The sequence below is a fragment of the Anomaloglossus baeobatrachus genome, chromosome 8 (genome assembly GCF_048569485.1).
Source record: "Anomaloglossus baeobatrachus isolate aAnoBae1 chromosome 8, aAnoBae1.hap1, whole genome shotgun sequence".
NCBI lineage: Eukaryota > Metazoa > Chordata > Amphibia > Anura > Aromobatidae > Anomaloglossus > Anomaloglossus baeobatrachus.
The window spans coordinates 229,508,319-229,532,430 of NC_134360.1; the positions used below are offsets into that span (position 1 = coordinate 229,508,319).

The 24,112-nt window shown below is 44.9% G+C and overlaps 1 protein-coding gene across 10 annotated transcripts in view; it reads right to left on the bottom strand.

The window, feature by feature from the left end:
* LRRC7 (leucine rich repeat containing 7) overlaps window positions 1-24,112 on the bottom strand; it is a 368,695-nt gene that overhangs the window by 71,401 nt on the left and 273,182 nt on the right. For all 10 annotated transcript variants that reach the window (XM_075320319.1, XM_075320326.1, XM_075320325.1 and 7 more), the window contains 7 exons: window positions 17,616-17,679; window positions 16,107-16,181; window positions 15,085-15,229; window positions 13,033-13,105; window positions 7,967-8,096; window positions 5,424-5,539; window positions 861-930 (listed from right to left, as the gene is read on the bottom strand). In XM_075320319.1, the coding sequence (XP_075176434.1) occupies window positions 861-930; window positions 5,424-5,539; window positions 7,967-8,096; window positions 13,033-13,105; window positions 15,085-15,229; window positions 16,107-16,181; window positions 17,616-17,679 (673 nt within the window). The remainder of the gene's footprint in view (window positions 1-860; window positions 931-5,423; window positions 5,540-7,966; window positions 8,097-13,032; window positions 13,106-15,084; window positions 15,230-16,106; window positions 16,182-17,615; window positions 17,680-24,112) is intronic.

The following is a 24,112-nucleotide window of genomic DNA, read 5'->3' on the forward strand; positions in this document are numbered from 1 at the left end:
TCTGGTCAGATGAGACCAAAATTTAACTCTTTGGAGGCCATAATACACACCATGTTTGGAGGCCAAAAGGGAAATCAGCTCAAAAACACCAACAGCAGTGAAGTGTAGAGGTGGGAGCATCATGGTGTGCGGCTGTTTTTCAGCATACGTCACTGGCAAAGTTCATATAATTGAAGGCAGGATGAATGGACAAGTGTACTGAGACATTCCTGATACAAAATCTGCTGCCGACTACCAGGATGATGAAGATGAAACAAGGGAGGACATTTCATCAGACGATGATCCCAAACACACAGCCAAGGAAACTGTCAACTGTTTTCAGAGAAAGAAAATAAAGGTACTAGAATGGTGGAGCCGATCACCGGAGCTGAACCCAATAGAAAATGTATGGAAGGAACTAAAGGTCAGAGATCATAGAAGGAGCTAAAGCTTCAGAGCTCTTGTGTGGAAGAATGGGCCAAAATCTCATCTGAGCAATGCAGGCGACTAGTGTCTCCATACAGGAGGCGTCTGGAAGCTTCATCATCAACAAAGGCCTTTGTATAAAGTAAATCTCAGTAAGCATATTCGATACTTCTTGCCTGTGTAATTTCCCATTATTACATACAGTATAAACCTAATTTATGGACATCTAAGGTTTAATTTATTTTCCTGTGTGGATTGGATGGGTTGTTACTGACATCTGGTGAGAAATTCATGTGAATAGCAATTTTAGAAATATATTTACTTACAAAATGGGTGACCTGTTCAAATACCTACTGTATTTCATCCGTGGTATCTGTATTCTATGTATCCTCCTCTATATGTGTATCCTATATATACGCTCATCTTTATCTGTATACCATACATGAATATTTTACCTGATTGTCAGAAAGCCACAGAGCAGCAAGTTCTTTAAGTTTCGTAAAGCTGAAGGGCAAATTCTTTAACCTGGAAATAAAAATCCCAAAAATACAATGGTAGGAGGCTTGCACCTGACTGGACGACATTGGAGTCCCTGCTCTCCATACTGGTTCTGACGCCACCTTGAAGCATAAGTCCTACAGCTGTCACTATGAATCTCATCTGCATACAGCACGGCGCTCAGCTATATACAGCACGGCGCTCAGCTACATACAGCACGGCACTCGGCTAAATACAGCACGACACTCGGCTAAATACAGCACGGCGCTCAGCTACATACAGCACGGCGCTCAGCTACATACAGCACGGCACTCAGCTACATACAGCACGGCGCTCAGCTACATACAGCACGGCGCTCAGCTACATACAGCACGGCACTCAGCTACATACAGCACGGCACTCAGCTACATACAGCACGGCACTCAGCTACACACAGCACGGCACTCAGCTACATACAGCACGGCACTCAGCTATATACAGCACGGCACTCAGCTACATACAGCACGGCACTCAGCTATATACAGCACGGCACTCAGCTATATACAGCACGGCACTCAGCTATATACAGCACGGCACTCAGCTATATACAGCACGGCACTCAGCTACATACAGCACGGCACTCAGCTACATACAGCACGGCACTCAGCTACATACAGCACTCAGCTACATACAGCACGGCACTCAGCTACATACAGCACGGCGCTCAGCTACATACAGCACGGCACTCAGCTATATACAGCACGGCACTCAGCTATATACAGCACGGCACTCAGCTATATACAGCACGGCACTCAGCTATATACAGCACGGCACTCAGCTATATACAGCACGGCACTCAGATATATACAGCACGGCACTCAGCTATATACAGCACGGCACTCAGCTACATACAGCACGGCACTCAGCTACACACAGCACGGCACTCAGCTACACACAGCACGGCACTCAGCTATATACAGCACGGCACTCAGCTACATACAGCACGGCACTCAGCTACATACAGCACGGCACTCAGCTACATACAGCACAGCACTCAGCTATATACAGCACAGCACTCAGCTACATACAGCACAGCACTCAGCTACATACAGCACAGCACTCAGCTACATACAGCACAGCACTCAGCTACATACAGCACGGCACTCAGCTACATACAGCACGGCGCTCAGCTATATACAGCACGGCACTCAGCTACATACAGCACGGCGCTCAGCTACATACAGCACGGCGCTCAGCTATATACAGCACGGCGCTCAGCTACATACAGCACGGCACTCAGCTACATACAGCACGGCACTCAGCTACATACAGCACAGCACTCAGCTACATACAGCACGGCACTCAGCTACATACAGCACGGCGCTCAGCTACATACAGCACGGCGCTCAGCTACATACAGCACGGCACTCAGCTACATACAGCACGGCACTCAGCTACATACAGCACAGCACTCAGCTACATACAGCACGGCACTCAGCTACATACAGCACGGCGCTCAGCTACATACAGCACTCAGCTACATACAGCACGGCACTCAGCTACATACAGCACGGCACTCAGCTACATACAGCACGGCACTCAGCTACATACAGCACGGCGCTCAGGTACATACAGCACAACGCTCAGCTACATACAGCACGGCACTCAGCTATATACAGCACGGCACTCAGCTATATACAGCACGGCACTCATCTACATACAGCACGGCACTCAGCTATATACAGCACGGCACTCAGCTACATACAGCACGGCACTCAGCTATATACAGCACGGCACTCATCTACATACAGCACGGCACTCAGCTACATACAGCACGGCACTCAGCTACATACAGCACGGCACTCAGCTACACACAGCACGGCACTCAGCTACACACAGCACGGCACTCAGCTACATACAGCACGGCACTCAGCTACATACAGCACGGCACTCAGCTACACACAGCACAACACTCAGCTACATACAGCACGGCACTCAGCTACATACAGCACGGCACTCAGCTACATACAGCACGGCACTCAGCTACACACAGCACAACACTCAGCTACACACAGCACGGCACTCAGCTACATACAGCACGGCACTCAGCTACATACAGCACGGCACTCAGCTACACACAGCACGGCACTCAGCTACATACAGCACGCCGCTCAGTTACATACAGCACGGCGCTCAGCTACATACAGCACAGCACTCAGCTACATACAGCACAGCACTCAGCTACATACAGCACGCCGCTCAGTTACATACAGCACGGCGCTCAGCTACATACAGCACAGCACTCAGCTACATACAGCACAGCACTCAGCTACATACAGCACAGCACTCAGCTACATACAGCACAGCACTCAGCTACATACAGCACAGCACTCAGCTATATACAGCACGGCACTCAGCTATATACAGCACGGCGCTCAGCTATATACAGCACGGCGCTCAGCTACATACAGCACGGCGCTCAGCTACATACAGCACAGCACTCAGCTACATACAGCACAGCACTCAGCTACATACAGCACAGCACTCAGCTACATACAGCACAGCACTCAGCTACATACAGCACGGCACTCAGCTACATACAGCACGGCGCTCAGCTACATACAGCACAGCACTCAGCTACATACAGCACAGCACTCAGCTACATACAGCACAGCACTCAGCTACATACAGCACAGCACTCAGCTACATACAGCACAGCACTCAGCTATATACAGCACGGCACTCAGCTACATACAGCACGGCGCTCAGCTACATACAGCATGGCGCTCAGCTACATATAGCACGGCGCTCAGCTACATACAGCACAGCACTCAGCTACATACAGCACAGCACTCAGCTACATACAGCACGGCACTCAGCTATATACAGCACGGCGCTCAGCTACATACAGCACGGCGCTCAGCTACATACAGCATGGCGCTCAGCTACATATAGCACGGCGCTCAGCTACATACAGCACAGCACTCAGCTACATACAGCACAGCACTCAACTACATACAGCACGGCACTCAGCTATATACAGCACGGCACTCAGCTACATACAGCACGGCACTCAGCTATATACAGCACGGCGCTCAGCTATATACAGCACGGCGCTCAGCTACATATAGCACGGCACTCAGCTATATACAGCATGGCACTCAGCTACATACAGCACTCAGCTACATACAGCACGGCACTCAGCTACATACAGCACAGCACTCAGCTACATACAGCACGGCACTCAGCTATATACAGCACGGCACTCAGCTACATACAGCACTCAGCTACATACAGCACAACGCTCAGCTACATACAGCACGGCACTCAGCTATATACAGCATGGCACTCAGCTACATACAGCACAGCACTCAGCTATATACAGCACGGCACTCAGCTATATACAGCACGGCGCTCAGCTATATACAGCACAACGCTCAGCTACATATAGCACGGCACTCAGCTATATACAGCATGGCACTCAGCTACATACAGCACTCAGCTACATACAGCACGGCACTCAGCTACATACAGCACAGCACTCAGCTACATACAGCACAGCACTCAGCTACATACAGCACGGCACTCAGCTATATACAGCACGGCACTCAGCTACATACAGCACTCAGCTACATACAGCACAACGCTCAGCTACATACAGCACGGCACTCAGCTATATACAGCACGGCACTCAGCTATATACAGCACGGCGCTCAGCTATATACAGCACGGCACTCATCTACATACAGCACGGCACTCAGCTATATACAGCACGGCACTCAGCTATATACAGCACGGCACTCAGCTACATACAGCACGGCACTCAGCTATATACAGCACGGCACTCAGCTATATACAGCACGGCACTCATCTACATACAGCACGGCGCTCAGCTACATACAGCACGGCACTCAGCTACATACAGCACGCCGCTCAGTTACATACAGCACGGCGCTCAGCTACATACAGCACGGCACTCAGCTACATACAGCACGGCACTCAGCTATATACAGCACGGCACTCATCTACATACAGCACGCCGCTCAGTTACATACAGCACGGCACTCAGCTACATACAGCACGGCGCTCAGCTACATACAGCACGGCACTCAGCTATATACAGCACGGCACTCATCTACATACAGCACGGCGCTCAGCTACATACAGCACGGCACTCAGCTATATACAGCACGGCACTCAGCTACATACAGCACGGCACTCAGCTATATACAGCACGGCACTCATCTACATACAGCACGGCGCTCAGCTACATACAGCACGGCACTCAGCTATATACAGCACGGCACTCAGCTATATACAGCACATCGGTCAGTTTTCACTTTTTTTTATAGTAGGACTCATTTAAAAGAAAGAAGATCCTAATGTTACAGCCTACAATGAGGAATGCGCGGTTAATTGCTGAAATCTGTAAATGAGATGGAGGATGGGATGAGGTTCCCTCAGATGTGCTCAGTCCTTCACAACAACATGGCGGTTTAATTTCCCTTGTGCACTATTTAATGGCCACATTATGACTGTACCTGTTATCACTCAGATTCAGGACTCTCAGTTTCTGCATTTGGCCAATTTCTTCAGGGAGAAACTCCAGCTTGTTGGACCGCAGTGACATCACCGTCACATTCTTACAATTGCCAATCTAGCGTGAAAAGATAATAACAGACATTCAATTCATTGCTACTTCCAGGATCTCTGCTGGCTGTCAGTGAATGAATCATTGTCTGTTATGCTCGGCAGCATCTTGACATTTTGTTTCAAAATATCACAGAGGGAAAATGTATCATGCTGGAGTCCAGTCTGTGTCCCTCCCAGAGGCCGAGGCGCCATAATGGCCCCATACTGGTATACATGTCCCCATAATGGCCACATCCTGGTCTATATGTCCCCATAATAGCCCCATCTTGGTATACATGTACTCATAATGGCCCCAGCCTGGTTTATGTCCCCATCCTGGTACATATGATATTCCCAGGCGCCGCACAAAAAAACCCTAAAAACGATTATACTCACCTTCCCCCTGGTGTCCTCCTCTGATGATGGCATGGCACAGCGCATGATGTCACGGTCATGTGCGGCGCCCCCACTCACAGTACGGTCAGCTGCCTGGTGCTGGCATATTCTCTGCCTCCCATGCCCTGGATTATGGGTGTGGGGAGCAGTGAATATTAATAGGCTTAGTTGGTGGCTGGCACATTGCAGTGCATGGTCCCAACGGGTCTCTGTGCTGCGATGCATTTCAGCTGGATGTGTGCCTCCAATGAACATCCAAATGAAATAGGCACTAGGACCAATGGCCCCCCTGTACCTACGGGCCAGGTCACAGTTACAATCGCTGTAACCGTGATCATTATGCCCCTGCATATTTTTACTTGCGAAAATGCTGCTTTGTTTCTGCAAGTGTCTGCACCAAATTCCGCAGTAGCAGTCTGTTCTGATTATTGTTTTTGTTGCATTTTCACCTTTTTTGAATGCAGGTTTTTTGGAGCAGATTTTAAAAGTGTTGTTTTGTACAAACTATGGGATTTTACATGAATTTTTCAAGTTCCCAGTAGAATCCTATATAACAAAAATGGACCAAAACAACCCTGTACAGATTACCAGATGGATTATTTGCATAATGGGCATGTGTTCTTACTCATGGGTGGGACCAAAGGCCTATAATTCCTTGTATACACCCCTGAGATACAAATCCAGTAGTCCAGGCAAGGTTATATAGTTACATGTGAAGTATTAAACCTATTGAAAGATAGGCCAATATTAGGTACTGGAAACCCCCTTTAAATAATAGGGCAACCAATAAAATGCCAGCATTAAACAATTAGATACATATTAACAGATTTCTATATTTTCTCCACCATGATTTTAAAGATACTTTAACTCAAAGGAATACATATATCATCAACAAACAGAAATCAGAGTATATTGTATCAAAATAGTTTTATTTTGCAAAAAATATTTTTTTTAAAAAAACATTTATTTACTCCAAATCACTAAATAGTCGGATTTTTTTAGAGCCGACTATTGGCTGATGAATTGTATAAATAACCAACCCTCCTGCCTCGACTTCAGCCTCCTGATGAAAAGGTTTGTCTTGAAACGTGCGTCGAGGTTCTGAGGGTTTCTTTGACCTTATACTAGGCAAGTATGGCACAGTAATTTATGCTATATTTAACTAAGAGCCTCTGTTATAAAGCGATTGATTTAGTCGTGTTTGGGTATAGTGGATATTCACATCCAGCCCGAGTAGACAAGTCAGTGAATAGGCTGTGTCTTTCCTCCCTATTAACCCCTTGTACTTCTTACAAACTCCATAGCTATAATCTAATATTTCTAAGGGGGAATCTATATGTTTGTAGATGAGATCCCTCCTATATTGGTTTTTACAGATTTATATGAGAGTTGAATTTGTTCCTTTGGGGATTGAATATTTATATACAGAGGCTATTATATGTATTTATTGATGTAATATCTATTTATTAATATAATATATGTATCAGTGTTGTTTTCTAATATTGGTGAAAGGGCAGAGGTGATGCTTTAATGATATAAACTTTTGATATATTTTCTTTATGAACTAAGTGTAACCTCCTTCTGCTCTCCTAATAATTTTTGCGGGTCAAAGAATCCCCTTTGTCTATGTGTTTTTTTCTGGTGATGTTTTTCTTGATGTTGTGATGTTTTTAGTGATTTGGAGTAAATAAATGTTTTTTTTAAAAAAATATTTTTTGCAAAATAAAACTATTTTGATACAATATACTCTGATTTCTGTTTGTTTGTTGATGACAGCATTAAACAATGCCTGGAGTGATATCTCCATTGGAAAGGAAACATTCCCCTCTCCCACCCCTGAGTCTCTAATTTGTTTGCTGCAATCACAATGATTTTTTTACAAAGTTTTTTAACTTTTCAAAACTTTCCAAAAACAACATCTACTAGAAAGTTCCTGAATTTAGTGCAAACACTGAAGCCACGGCCCGGACCTCAGGGATCCTCAGGGATCCAGCTCTTATATGTCTTTTGCTTCCATGTCTTCCAGGTAATTTGGAGAACATTTTTTATTTCTCACCTCCCGAGGAAGTTCTGTCAGGAAGTTCTCGTCCACGGCCATGGTGCGGAGACTGTGCAGGTATCCGATGGTGGGGGGCAAACTCTCCAGTTCATTACAACTGCAATCAAACTCTTCTAACAAAGATAAACTGAAAGTTTAGAAGAAGATTTATTCAGCAACTCCTGCGGCAATACGCCGACCTCCACATGTATCACGACCAGACGGCACAATCAGGACACTCATTCAATCAGCACTCATCTGTTTAACATTTAATAGATATTTGGGGATTTTTGACGCCCTTTTAAAGTTTAGTAGAAGTATAATGACGGATGCACACAATGCCAGTTCAATATAGATTTTCTGTTGTGGATTTTTTTGCACATTTTGCTGTGAATTTCCCATTTTTAAACCCGCACAGCAGGCAAATTTTTGCAACGTGTGGATTAGGATGTGGGGATGCAGCAGGAAATCTGCACCGAATCCGCAACGTGTGCATCCGGCCTACCAGTTCAGTCGTAGACGTTATATTATTTAAGATGTGCTGCTGTGATACCATAATTTCCCACGGAATCAATAAAGTGCATCGTATCGTATCGTATCGTTATAGGTTTTTTTTTCCCTAGAAACAGTGCCACCTTATGGCTGTGACTGGTATTGCAGCTCAGATCTTTGACAAAAGTGATAATAAGCCCTCATCTAACAAAGCCTCGGATATCTGTAGCCCCTCTAAATTTGGGCATTCACAAGCTACACTAACAGACAAGACACATTCAATTGCCTTAAAGGGGTTCTTTAATTTAGAAATCAGTTTTTCAGATAAGAGCATTTCTAATTACTAGATTCTTACGAGGCGACCCAGTAATTTTATTACGCACGCTCGGATGCTTTATTTCTCCTCTGGGGGAGTTGTAGGGAAGTTAAACATTTGCTGTCAGGCTTCCATAGAGATCACAGTCTTATTATTTTTGGTAGACACTTTTACCAAAAAGGGATTCTCCAAAAATCCATAGTGGAAGTGCAGTGATTAATGTCTGAAAATAAGGGGGGATATAATGACGATTAGCAAATCAGTTCCCATAACGGCAGCAGAAGTGTGTGCTGATCAGTAGACAGTATCTGTAGCGCCCCCTGAAGCCATCAGGGAGCTACAAGGTTCTGCATCCCCACCAGGATGCAGGGCCTACCCCCTAGGGCACCGAAGACCAGTGCCGGTCACACACAAAAACTCCAGGTAATCCCAGTTTTCCCCAACAATCCCCTATACAATGGTACATGGCTAGGGTTGGACCAATGGATGACTGCCTAGAGGTGGAGCCAGTCCAGTCCACTAGTTGACCAGGCCGGAGGGGCGGACTGAGGACAGACAGTCAGTATAGAGTAGAGAGTCGAGGAGTGAACGTGGACAGGAGGAGAAGCACTGACGCGGGGTTGACAGTAACCTGGTACCCAGGAGGGTTGTTGCTGGTGGAGTACGGTGGAGTACTCCTGGAACTACGCACCAACGGGGTACAGGACCCTAGGACAGGAAAGAGCTCCAAGCCGGCCTGTTAACACCTGCACAGCGAGGGGACCATCAAGGACCTCACTGACCCTAAGAATCCGAGGACTCAGAAGCACAGGGAGAACCGGGGACAGGACCAGAGACTCCAACTCCACAGGGGTCACTCTATCGTCAGGAGGACAGAAGCGGACAAACCACCGGATGGGGACCCCCAGTTGCTCTACGCCACGGGGACCCATTAACCAGAGACAGTTACAGGGAAAGAAGGTACCAGATTACTACATTGGCACTGGAACGAAGGGATCTAGAGGTGAAACCAGCCGGCCTTGGGTAACCAGTTACCACCAACAAGCAGTGAGTAAAGACCAGTTGCATTAAATTACTGTGTGGACTACCTTCTTCTGAGGCCCGTTATATCACCCATCCTCTGGGGCCCGGCCCTGCTTGTGGAGGGCCTACCATCTAGGCTGCAATTAACACAAGCCCCAGTAGTGACATTCTGCAGCAGCGGCTCCATACCTATAGCCGCAACACCGCAAGTGGCGTCACGTATGAACACTAATCTAATCCCCTGTAAATCACCTCATTACAAAAAGGGCTCAGGGCACAGAACCGGGCAACGGCCACCACCGTGACATTCCCAAGATAAACATTGCCCGGGACCGAGTACCCCATATCCCTGGACGCGACATATCCTTTTAGGCTATTATCGTAGTGAGGACAGGGCAAGACCACGATACAGACATAAAAATAACTGGGAACTGCTAATCTCGGCAAAGTAATGAAAGAACTGCAGAATCAGACTGTGTTTATCTTGGTGGAAGAAAGTGACCTGAATTCTCCTACGATTATTAGTGATGGCCATGCCTTATGCGATAGACCAGTGTGATTAAGTGACTGGGAATAGAATAACCTTAAGAAACCCAGATGGTGGAAGTGATGACAGCAGCAGGAGAGGAGTGTGTTGATTATGGAGGAGACAGTGACCTGACTACTCCAAGGGGGGGGCAGCAGCATGAGGTGGGCCTGGAGAGAGCCCCAGTCAGGTAATAATAATGATAACAGCAGGAGACAAGTGGGCTGATTTTGTGCTGATTTTGTGGAAAATAGTGACCTGACCAATCATGTACTTATGTGACTCGGGTGCACGGCTACAGATATATAAAGGATATGGAGGGGCAAGGTAAAGAACACATTTACCGCGTGTTTAATTACTAACAAATACTGGAAGAAAATCAACCGATATTAAATTATCACCGAGACTTAGTCAGCCCATATACACGAATAACATGGGAGTAACAATAGAGACAGATCCAAACAGCAAAGCCACACAAAGGGAGCATTTATTTTTGATGTATGAATTCAGGAGCGCTCAATGCCCAAAAGCAAAAGCAATTCAAGTTCCACTGAAAGCTTAAAAAAGAATCCGCTGTGACTTTATATCAAATAATGGAGCGCTTCTTCTGAATTTCTGCCGTGGCATCTGAAAGGAATGTGGGGAAATCCAGCGTCTATCGCTTCACATTCCAAGACGCAAGATGCTGCAAAAAGCTTTCATTCCTCTCTATCTTAATACTCAGCCTTCATCTATTGTATGTGCTCAAAGGCAATCAGAGCAGTGACATGATCACCAGCAAAATAGAGAACATGTCTAATGTGCCCAGATGGCTGCGATGCATTTATCAATCCATCTATCCATCCATCCAGATCCAAAAAGCAAAGGCAGCACAACAAATTCAATGCAAAAAAAAATTAGCCCAATGGCTAATAAAGTCCACACTTTCATGCATTGAATTTGGAGCGCTGCCTTTGCTTTTTTGGATTTATATGTGGCAATTTTTTGGATGGTTGGGGGGGGGGTTGCACCCGGTATTTGAAAATGTGATGCAGTTCTACTTTATCTCTCCCTCTATTATCCATCCCTGCATCTCTCCATCTAACCATCTCTTCATCTCTCCGCTATCCATCTCTCCGCTATCCATCTCTCCGCTATCCATCTCTCCGCTATCCATCTCTCCTCTATCCATCTATCCATCTATCCATCTCTCCTCTATCCATCTATCTATCCATCTCTCCTCTCTCCATCTATCTATCCATCTCTGCTCTATCCATCTCTGCTCTATCCATCTCTCCGCTATCCATCTCTCCGCTATCCATCTCTCCGCTATCCATCTCTCCGCTATCCATCTCTCCGCTATCCATCTCTCCGCTATCCATCTCTCCGCTATCCATCTCTCCGCTATCCATCTCTCCGCTATCCATCTCTCCGCTATCCATCTCTGCGCTATCCATCTCTGCGCTATCCATCTCTCCGCTATCCATCTCTCCTCTATCCATCTCTCCGCTATCCATCTCTCCTCTATCCATCTATCCATCTATCCATCTCTCCTCTATCCATCTATCTATCCATCTCTCCTCTCTCCATCTATCTATCCATCTCTGCTCTATCCATCTCTGCTCTATCCATCTCTCCGCTATCCATCTCTCCGCTATCCATCTCTCCGCTATCCATCTCTCCGCTATCCATCTCTCCGCTATCCATCTCTCCGCTATCCATCTCTCCGCTATCCATCTCTCCGCTATCCATCTCTCCGCTATCCATCTCTCCGCTATCCATCTCTCCGCTATCCATCTCTGCGCTATCCATCTCTGCGCTATCCATCTCTCCGCTATCCATCTCTCCTCTATCCATCTCTGCTCTATCCATCTCTGCTCTATCCATCTCTGCTCTATCCATCTCTGCTCTATCCATCTCTGCTCTATCCATCTCTGCTCTATCCATCTCTCCGCTATCCATCTCTCCGCTATCCATCTCTCCGCTATCCATCTCTGCGCTATCCATCTCTCCGCTATCCATCTCTGCTCTATCCAGCTCTACTCTATCCAGCTCTGCTCTATCCAGCTCTGATCTATCCAGCTCTGCTCTATCCAGCTCTGATCTATCCATCTCTGCTCTATCCATCTCTGCTCTATCCATCTCTGCTCTATCCATCTCTCCTCTATCCATCTCTCCTCTATCCATCTCTCCTCTATCCATCTCTCCTCTATCCATCTCTCCTCTATCCATCTCTGCTCTATCCAGCTCTTATCTATCTATCCATCTCTCCTCTATCCATCTCTCCGCTATCCATCTCTTATCTATCTATCCATCTCTCCTCTATCCATCTCTTATCTATCTATCCATCTCTCCTCTATCCATCTCTCCTCTATCCATCTCTTATCTATCTATCTATCCATCTCTCCTCTATCCATCTCTTATCTATCTATCTATCTCTCCTCTATCCATCTCTTATCTATCTATCCATCTCTCCTCTATCCATCTCTCCTCTATCCATCTCTTATCTATCTATCCATCTCTCCTCTATCCATCTCTCTTCTATCCATCTCTTATCTATCTATCCATCTCTCCTCTATCCATCTCTCCTCTATCCATCTCTTATCTATCTATCCATCTCTCCTCTATCCATCTCTCCTCTATCCATCTCTCCTCTATCCATCTCTCCTCTATCCATCTCTTATCTTTCTATCTATCTATTTATTAAGATAACAGGAGCATCAGAGACTTCATCTTTTTTATACTCACTTTCCAATTGTATTTGGTAGTGCTACAAGTTGATTGTCATCTATTTTCAAAGTTGTGAGTTTTTTCAGCAGACCTATTAAAAGCAAAACAATAAAGTTCAGGGAAAGTCAAACTAATTATCAGCGAGGAAGAAAAGGTAAATAAACATGAAACCTGCCCTTTAGCATGAGTGACCGATGTGCTTTGTGTGTCCGCAGCCCTAAGTCAAGGTTCATTACTGGACGGGTGGAAGGATCTTATGCTGTTCTACTGTTACGTGGGGTAAAGGGTGCAAAATAATTTTTCTTCTGTGGGCACTGTCAATCCACAGTACACTACAGGGTCCACTGGAGAGTTTTACTGCCTTCATGTGGATTTAATAGGGGTTGATCTCCTATAATATCCAGAGCGGAGAACAGCCACAATAATCATCTGCCTCTGTCTCTGGAGGACTGCACACATCCATATTACATTTCCAAGTCATTGTGTTTTTAATGGGGATTGTGTAATGCTTCATTTGTCCTGTGGAGGCAGTGCAGGGAATATAAGTGTTTTTGCACTGATCGCAGTTGATCATTAGAGGTCGTTGCACTAAGATATATGATCAATGTATAGAGAGGAATCACGTCCAAGTAGTATTTTCAATGGAGCTTTGAATGTGGCGAGGGGAGGCAGTATGATCAGAACAAGGGAAGTATACGGCTAATGTGCACACATTACAGATTTGGTTACAGACAATCTGCACCTAAATCTGCATGTTCTGGCAGGAAAATCGCTGCATAAAAAATATATGCTTTTGCAGCGATTTCCCATGTTCTTTTGTGCAATTTACAGCGTTTGTTTATGCATTTTTTTGTGCGTTTTTCATTGCTTTCAATGGTGAAAATGACACAGAAAGAATTGACAAGCTGCAGATTTTTTTCTGCAAGAAAATCTGCAAGGAAAAGATCCTGAACATGTGCACACTTCAGAATTCTCATAGACTTTGCTAGCATCAGGATATCCTTGCAAATTTCTGAAAATCTTCAAGAAAAAGATGCATCAAAAAACGCGGCAAAAACACACTGTGTGCACCCAGCCTAACACAGGTATATTTAAAGGGAAATCTGCCTCAATGACATAACTTCTTCAGCCTTCTCTTAACTTCTCATATTAATTTTCGTTTTTTATCTGCACTCACTGCAAAAAAAACCCAAGTAAACATATAAATCTAAGGCAGGCTTTGCACGTTGCGACATCACAAGCCGATGCTGCGATGTCGCACGCAATAGTCCCCGCCCCCGTCGCAGCAGCGATATCTTGTGATTCCTGGCGTAGCGAACATTATCGCTACGCCAGCTTCACATGCACTCACCTGTGCTGCGACGTCGCTCTAGCCGGCGACCCGCCTCCTTCCTAAGGGGGCGGGTCGTACAACGTCAGAGCGACGTCACACGGCAGGCGGCCAATCAAAGCGGAGGGGCGGAGATGAGCAGGACGTAAACATCCCGCCCACCTTCTTCCTTCCGTATAGCCGCCGGCGGCAGGTAAGGAGATGTTCCTCGCTCCTGCAGCTTCACACACAGCGATGTGTGGTGCCGCAGGAACGAGGAACAACATCGTACCTGTCACGGCACCGGCATTATGGAAATGTCGGAGAATACACCGATGATACGATAACGACGCTTTTGCGCTCGTTAATCGTATCATCTAGGATTTACACACTACGATGTCGAAAGTGATGCCGGATGTGCGTCACTTTCGATTTGACCCCACCGACATCGCACGTGCGAAGACGCCCTTACAGTGTCACTATCATCTCACAGCTGTCTGGCAATTTATTTTTATTTTACTTCCTTATATAGCGCCAACATATTCCGCAGCGCTGTACAGACACTGTCATCACTCTGTTCATTGGGGCTGACAAGCTACGTTCCCTATCTGTATGTCTTTGGAGTGAGGGAGGAAAGTGGAGCCCCTGGAGGAAACCCACACAAACACGGGGAGAACATACAAACTCCCTGCAGATGATGTCCTTGGTGAGATATGAACCAGATCCCCAGCGCTGATCCACAGCACTCATTCCATCCTTACCTATTGAGTCAGGCAAGTGTTGCAATAAATTGGAGGAAAGGAGAAGATCTTCCAAGGACTCGCAGCCGGACACCTCCATTTCTATGCTCTCGATCCGATTCTTCGACATGTCCAGGTAGATGAGCTGTTTCAGTTTACCTATAGACTTGTGAGACACACAGAATTTTTTTAGCCGGCCATAGGTCTGGGTAGTATATATTCACATTTATAGTTTCATCGTTTTTAAGGTTGATGGTGGTAGACTCGAGTCCATCAAGTTCAACTTACAGTCTAAAAAGTGGATGATGGTGGTAGACTCGAGTCCATCAAGTTCAACTTATAGTCTAAAAATTGGCTCCAGAAGAAAGCAAAAACCCCATGCGAAAGCCAAGGTAAAGCAGACAACGGAGGGTTGCAGCCTGCCGTTGTCTGCTTCACCTGCACTGGTTATCAAATATAAGGGGAACCAACATCATTTTCTTATTTTATTTATATCTGTATCCATATTTGCAGGGAAATTGCCCCCGTTTTACTTCCTTTTGAAGCCCCTAGCTCTTGAACATTTTACAGCACCAAAGTTTGGGTCCTTATTTAGTTATATGGGTTCGGTTCAAGTTCAGGTCCCAAACCGAACTTTTAACGCTCATCCCTAGTTATAATGTAATTCACAGTTGTAATAGAAAGGACAGTGCTGGATCTGTAAACAGACAGAAAGATGACCAATCTATCTATCTAGAGATAAAAAAAAAAAAGTTTCTATGAAAAGATGGGTGCAAAGCCCCAAGGCTATCAATAACATTTCTTGTATACAAATGCTTGAAAAATGCTCTGCTATTTTGAGCCAAAAAGTCCCATGGGCTATATAGACAGACAGACAGACAGACAGACAGACAGACAGACAGATAGATAGATAGATAGATAGAGCCCAATAAACCGCCAGCAGAGGACTCCACTGTGTCAGCCACATGCTGCACTTCTCCTACATTAGTCAAGCGAAGGTTTTAAACACCCAAATCAGCACGGACACAATATAAAATGATTACCCCAGGCATCGTCTGAAGAGAATTGTTATCTATCCACACTTCTTTCAAATTCTGTATTAGTTCCAGGCCCTCGGGCTGCAAGAGATGAGGAACCCTGGATATTACATGTTTATACAACAGACGTCAGTAAATACATGAAATACAAACAAGTTCGATATTAGTGTGGACAAAATTACATTGTAGCTGTATTATAGTAGTTATATTCTTGAACATAGGGGCAGTATTATAGTAGTTATATTCTTGTACATAAGAACAGTATTATAGTAGTTATATTTTTGTACATAGGAGCAGTATTATACTAGTTATATTCTTGTACATAGGGGCAGTATTATAGCAGTTATATTCTTGTACATAGGGGGCAGTATTATAGCGGTTATATTCTTGTACATAGGAGCAGTATTATAGTAGTTATCTTCTTGTACATAGGAGCAGTATTATAGTAGTTATATACTTGTACATAGGGGCAGTATTATAGTAGTTATATTCTTGTACATAGGGGCAGTATTATAGTAGTTATATTCTTGTACATAGGGGCAGTATTATAGTAGTTATATTCTTGTACATAGGAGCAGTATTATACCGTAGTAGTTATATTCTCGTACATAGGGGCAGTATTATAGTAGTTATATTCTTGTATATAGGGGCAGTATTATAGTAGTTATATTCTTGTACATAGGGGGCAGTATTATAGTAGTTATATGCTTGTACATAGGAGCAGTATTATAGTAGTTATATTCTTGTATATAGGGGCAGTATTATAGTAGTTATATTCTAGTACATAGGAGCAGTATTATAGTAGTTATATTCTTGTACATAGGGGGCAGTATTATAGTAGTTATATTCTTGTACATAGGGGCAGTATTATAGTAGTTATATTCTTGTATATAGGGGCAGTATTATAGTAGTTATATTCTTGTACATAGGAGGCAGTATTATAGTAGTTATATTCTTGTACATAGGAGGCAGTGTTATAGTAGATACTTTTGTTGTGCATAGTGTGATTTATTACAATTATTTTATGCTTGTACAAAGGGGGCAGTACTAGTTCAGGTGGCATTATTGGATATACAACACAATTCCACACAGTAAGTAATATACTAGAGAAACCAATATATATATATTATATATATATATATATATATATATATAATATATATATATATATTATATATATATATATCGTATATATTTTATATATATATATATATATATATATCTATATCGTGTATATATATATATATATATATATATATATATATATATATACGGGTTCCTAACTAAAATATTAACTTCTTAACCTATATGAAGCGATACTGTTGTCCCCCCTATAGTACATGATGTTGGAGCTTCCTGGCTACCTTCTTTCTTTCTCCTTTTGACATGTACTTACAAACTATGGCTAACGTATATATACAGTATGTTTTCAGTAGAAGGAATGCCCATCCACCATCTCAGGGCACAAATGATCCAGTACTGTTTCCAGAACAAGATAATCACTTGTCTTCTTACCAGCTCACTGAACTCATTATTGCCCAGGTCAAGTCTCTCAAGTTGGGCCAGCTTGCTCATTGACCTGAAAAGCAAGTGAGAAAAAGGATGAGTTATGCAATACCATGAAATATGCCATTTTAAGCAAGATTCAAGTATATAATATACATGTATATACATACACATACATACAGTTGGTAAAAAAAAGTATTGGACACGTCACCAATTTCTAAGTAAATATATTTATAAAGGCATTGACATGAATTTCTCACCAGATGTCAGTAACAACTCATACCAAGTCCACAGGCAACGAAATCAAATTATAGGTGTCGATAATTTAGTGATGTGTAATAATAAGAAATGACAGAGGAAAAAAGTATTGAATACATGCAGGACAAGAGGTGAAAAAAGCCATGGAATGTAATGACACCAGCTGAAATCTATCAGTAATAAGAAAACAATCCTGTCACAAAATGAAAAATAATCTCAGCTGGTTCAACTGATGGCCTATAAAAAGGTGCCTCATTACCAAGGTAGCACATAAGGAAACATCTCATGATGGGTAAAATCAGTGAGCTGTCAATCTGATTGTTGTAAAACAGGAATTTCTAAACTACTGAAGGTTCCAGTGACTGTTGGGGCCTTAATCCAGAAGGGTAAAAGACATAATTTCACCATAAACCAACCACGACCAGGTGCTCCCCGTAAGATTTCAGGTAGAGGTGTCAGAAGAACCAAGGACACTTAAGGAGAGCTCCAGAAAGACCTGGAATCAGCAGGTACAATTGCTTCAGAGCAACAATAAGTAATGCACTCCCCCTCCATGGCCTGTGTGCACGCTCCTGTACGCACGCTCACCACGCAAAGCTCCATTGCTGGACAAAAAGTAGGTTCAAGGGCATTTAAAGTTTTCTCAACACCATTTAGACAATTCTGTGAAATACTGGAGAATATAGTCTGGTCATATGAGACCAAAATTGAACTCTTTAGAGGCCATAATACACACCATGTTTGGAGGCAAAAGGCAAATCACTCCAAAAACACCAACAACAGTGAAGTGTGGAGATGGGAACATCATGGTGTGTGGCTGTTTTTCAGCATACGTCACGGGCAAACTTTATGTAACTGAAGGAAGGATGAATGGACAAATGTACCGAGACATTCTTGATAGACATATGCTGCCATCTACCAGGATGATGAAGAGGAAACGAGGGAGGACATTTCAGCAGACGATGATCCCAAACACACAGCCAAGGAACCTCTCAACTGGTTTCAGAGAAAGAAAATAAATCTGCTAGAATAGCCAAGCCGATCACCGGAGCTGAATCCAATAGAAAATGTCTGGAAGGAACTAAAGCTCGGAGATCATAGAAGGAGCTGTGATCTGCAGGATGTAAAGAGTGCTTGTGTGGAAGAATGGGCCAAAATCCACCTGAGCAATGCAGGCGACTAGTGTGTCCAACCAGGAGGCATCTGGAAGCTTCATCATCATCAACAAAGGCTTTTGTATAAAGTATTAAATACTTTTCAATAACATGTTCAATACCATGTGTCACTTCTCATTATTACAAATCACTTAAGTTATGGAAATCCAGTTATTTAGATCACTTATATAGCGCTATTAATTTCACAGCACTTTACAGATTATCACTGTCCCCATTGGGGCTCACAGTGTAAATTTCCAATTAGTCTTTGGAGTGTGGGAGGAAAGCAGAGAACCCAAAGGAAACCCACGCAAACACGGGGAGAACATACAAACTCTTTGCAGATGTTGTCCTTGTTGGAATTTGAACCCAGGACCACAGCGCTGCAAGGCTGCAGTGCTAACCACTGAGCCACCATGCAGTGCTAACCACTGAACCATCTATAGTTTGATCTCTTTGCCTGTGTGGATTGGATGGGGTTGTTACTGACAACTGGTGTGGAATTTACACCATTAGCACCTTTAGAAATACATTTACTTAGAAAATTAGTGAGGTTTTCAATACTTATTTCACCCACTGCATATACACTCACAGAGCTAAGCATAAATAAGTACACCCCTTTAAAATAGAAGAATGAATGCAAGAAGAATTTGTAATATTCTGACAAGACTGAGTTTCATATATTTTTTTTAATCCATAATATGAAGGAAAGGCTAAAAATTGAACATTCATTGCAAAATATTCAGTTTTACTCAAAGTAGTTGATGCAAAATGAGTACACCCCACATCAAAACTGCAACATCTAGTATTTTGCATGACCTCCATAATTTTAAGGACAGCACCACGTCGTCTCGGCATGGCATCGTCTCTTTCAGAGTCCGGATGCTGGATGGAGAGGGATGACAACTTGTCTCCTCAGAATTCCCTGTAGGTTGTCAGTTGGGCTGAGATCAGCAGACACTTCTCCACTGAAGACTTGGTGCTGTCCTTAAAAATCATGGCGGTTATACAAAATATTAGATATAGTAGTCTGGACGTGAGGTCTGCTCAATGTTGAATCAACTAATTATTTCACAGTCATCCTTATATGATTTTCCATTGAGGGGGAGCTCATTCTTTAAAGGGAATGTCTGCAAGTTTTTGCTGTGTAGTCTGGGAGCAGCATGATGTAGGGGGCAGAGACCCTGATTCCAGCAATGGGTCACTTACTGGGTTATAGTTGCAGTTATGCTAAAATTACTGTATTTTCTGCTTCAGATCTACCAGTTCTCTAAATGCTGAGCTCTGTATAACCCTGCCCCTACCACTGACTGCAGCTTTCTGTGTGCACTGTGCATAGGCAGAAACCTGCCAATTAGTGTAGTAAGTTTACACAGAGCAGGAGGACTACAAGGCACAAGACAACTAATCCTGTAGTGATAATCTCCTGCTGATAAAACACTAATTTTATTGAAACAACACCACACATCCCTACCGCAGTAAGTGACACATTGCTGGAATCAGGGTCTCCTGTCTCTATATCATGCCCTTCTCAGATTAGATAGCAAAAAATTTGACAGATTACCTTTAAGCTGGGTTCACACACAACGACAACGACGTCGCTGTTACGTCACCATTTCCTGTGACGTAACAGCAACCTTACATGATCGCTAGTTGGCTGTCAAACATGTAATTTTAAGCAGCGACGGAGCAGCGATCATAGCGACCTCGACGGTCGTTGGGACGTGTCACACGCGTCGCTGTGCGACGACTCAGACCTTGAAAAAGGCGTGGTGTTTACCCCTAGACATGTTTTGCGTTGCCTCTTTTCACGCCCCTCTGTTCCGATTGGTGATCGCTACAGCGCCTTTGTGTTGCCTTTTTCATGCCCCTTTGTTCCGATTGGTGAGCACTACAGCGGCGCCTGATTGGGTGACCGTGCCAAACAAAGGAAGACACAAAAAAGAACGACACACCAGACAGAGACGCTACTACCTGGAACAAAGAATAGAACTTAAAGAATTAAATCACTGTAACGCCTTCGGCAAGTTACCCAATCGGAACGCTGTTGTAACTACCAATCGGAGTCGTGGTGGCGTTGTAAAATACACCGCAAAAACACGCCCTTGTCCTGCCTTCAGTCCTACGTCACTGCCTTCAGCGTCGTCGCGACCGTCGCTCTGCTGCGGTGTCAAACACAAGGATGCATGGGACGCAGCGGGATAGCAGCGATCAAAAAATGACCTGGAATATTCAAGAGCGAGCAGTGATTTCGCAGCAGGGGTCTGATCGCTGTGTCACACACAGCGACATCGCTGTTAAGGTCATTGCTAGGTCACAGAAAATGGTGACTTAGCAGCGATGTCGTTGTCATCGTCGCTGTGTGTGACACCACCTTTAACACTAGAACTACTGGACTCGGGACACCTATATAGAAATACATAGAAGAAACAGAAGTTCCAGGCGGCACACAATCCTTCAGGGTGCACGTGTCCAAGGAAGGCATCCACAGTATATAGAAATACATGGTGCAAAGTAGTCAAAATGACTACCTCAGAAGTTCTAGTGGGACTTGTGCATTTAAGATTGCAGGAAGGTCGCTCAGATGGCTGGTCGTCCATGTTGTAATACAATGGCTAAAATCTACCACAAAGGAAAGAGCTCAAACAAAGCAACTCTCATCTGTGGCTTATAAAGGGTGGTCCCGGGCAGGCGGTCTGCTTTTAAAACCCATGTAGAAAATATGGACAAGAGTTGTCTTCATGAGACATCCCCTTTATGTATAAGGGCCTGGTTAGCCCATATCCCTATTGTAAGGCCATTGTTACATTATATCTGTGCATTTATCCATATTTCACTATTTGGGTTGCGCAGTAGTCAATAATTCATACCCGGCTCTGCTGTTTGGCCTCTACATACCAATCCTATAGAAAACTGTACATGAAACAGATCAAACTGATCCAAGATCAAAGGCAGAGAAGGGATAAAGCGATCACAGCCGTCCCCCGACTGCGGCGCTGCCTTTGTGCAGTAGTAGCTGCGAGTGGATGAGTAGAGAAGGTCAGTATAGGATTATAACAACGTGAGAATGTGACGGCGAAACGAGATTCTGCAGGACGACAGATTAGACGGCCACGATAACAATAAACTTTACAAAGTTTCCAGACATCAGCATGAGGACGTTTTGATATGTTTAAAGAATAACCGAAGTTTTGATTTTTATTCCAGAAATCAATAGTGCATGTGAATATAAGCAACTTTGTAACATATCTCATCAGACAAATCTGCTTTTTACTCAGCCAGAATTGATCAGTCATTATGGAAAAAATTCTGAATTCTGAGCTAAAATCTGAATTCAGTGCAGACTTTTCCATTACTGAGATAGGAGACGGCGACTGGTGCTGATGAGATTCTATGTAGATAGAAGAGGGAAGAGGGGCAGAGCTCTGCTTCTAGATATTCCCTCTGTCTCCAGCTCCTCCCTCTGTCTCCAGCTCCTCCCCCTGCCTCCAGCTCCTCCCCCTGCCTCCAGCTCCTCCCCCTGCCTCCAGCTTCTCCCCCTGCCTCCAGCTTCTCCCCCTGCCTCCAGCTTCTCCCCCTGCCTCCAGCTTCTCCCCCTGCCTCCAGCTCCTCCCCCTGCCTCCAGCTCCTCCCTCTGTCTCCAGCTCCTCCCCCTGCCTCCAGCTCCTCCCCCTGCCTCCAGCTTCTCCCCCTGCCTCCAGCTCCTCCCCCTGCCTCCAGCTCCTCCCCCTGCCTCCAGCTTCTCCCCCTGCCTCCAGCTTCTCCCCCTGCCTCCAGCTCCTCCCTCTGTCTCCAGCTCCTCCCCCTGCCTCCAGTTCCTCCCCCTGCCTCCAGCTTCTCCCCCTGCCTCCAGCTTATCCCCCTGCCTCCAGCTCCTCCCTCTGTCTCCAGCTCCTCCCCCTGCCTCCAGCTCCTCCCCCTGCCTCCAGCTCCTCCCCCTGCCTCCAGCTTCTCCCCCTGCCTCCAGCTTCTCCCCCCTGCCTCCAGCTTCTCCCCCTGCCTCCAGCTCCTCCCTCTGTCTCCAGCTCCTCCCCCTGCCTCCAGCTCCTCCCCCTGCCTCCAGCTTCTCCCCCTGCCTCCAGCTTCTCCCCCTGCCTCCAGCTCCTCCCTCTGTCTCCAGCTCCTCCCCCTGCCTCCAGCTCCTCCCCCTGCCTCCAGCTTCTCCCCCTGCCTCCAGCTTCTCCCCCTGCCTCCAGCTCCTCCCTCTGTCTCCAGCTCCTCCCCCTGCCTCCAGCTCCTCCCCCTGCCTCCAGCTTCTCCCCCTGCCTCCAGCTTATCCCCCTGCCTCCAGCTCCTCCCTCTGTCTCCAGCTCCTCCCCCTGCCTCCAGCTCCTCCCCCTGCCTCCAGCTCCTCCCCCTGCCTCCAGCTTCTCCCCCTGCCTCCAGCTTCTCCCCCTGCCTCCAGCTCCTCCCTCTGTCTCCAGCTCCTCCCCCTGCCTCCAGCTCCTCCCCCTGCCTCCAGCTCCTCCCCCTGCCTCCAGCTTCTCCCCCTGCCGCCAGCTTCTCCCCCTGCCTCCAGCTCCTCCACCTGTCTTCCTATTCTTGTACATAGTAGCAGTATTATAGTAGTTATATTTTTGTACTATAGTAGTTATATTCTTGCACATAGGGGCAGTATTATAGTAGTTATATTCTTGTACATAGGGGGCAGTATTATAGTAGTTATATTCTTGTACATAGGAGCAGCATTATAGTAGTTATATTCTTCTACATAGGGGGCAGTATTATAGTAGTTATATTCTTGTACATAGGAGCAGTATTATAGTAGTTATAATCTTGTACATAGGGCGCAGTATTATAGTAGTTATATTCTTGTACATAGGGGCAGTATTATAGTAGTTATATTCTTCTACATAGGGGCAGTATTATAGTAGTTATATTTTTGTATGGGGAGCAGTATTATAGTAGTTATATTCTTGTATATAGCGGCAGTATTATAGTAGTTCTATACTTGTACATAGGAGTATTATAGTAATTATATTGTTGTACAAAGGGGCAGTATTATAGTAGTTATATTCTTGTACATAGGGGGGCAGTATTATAGTAGTTGTATTCTTGTACATAGGGGGCAGTATTATAGTAGTTATATTCTTG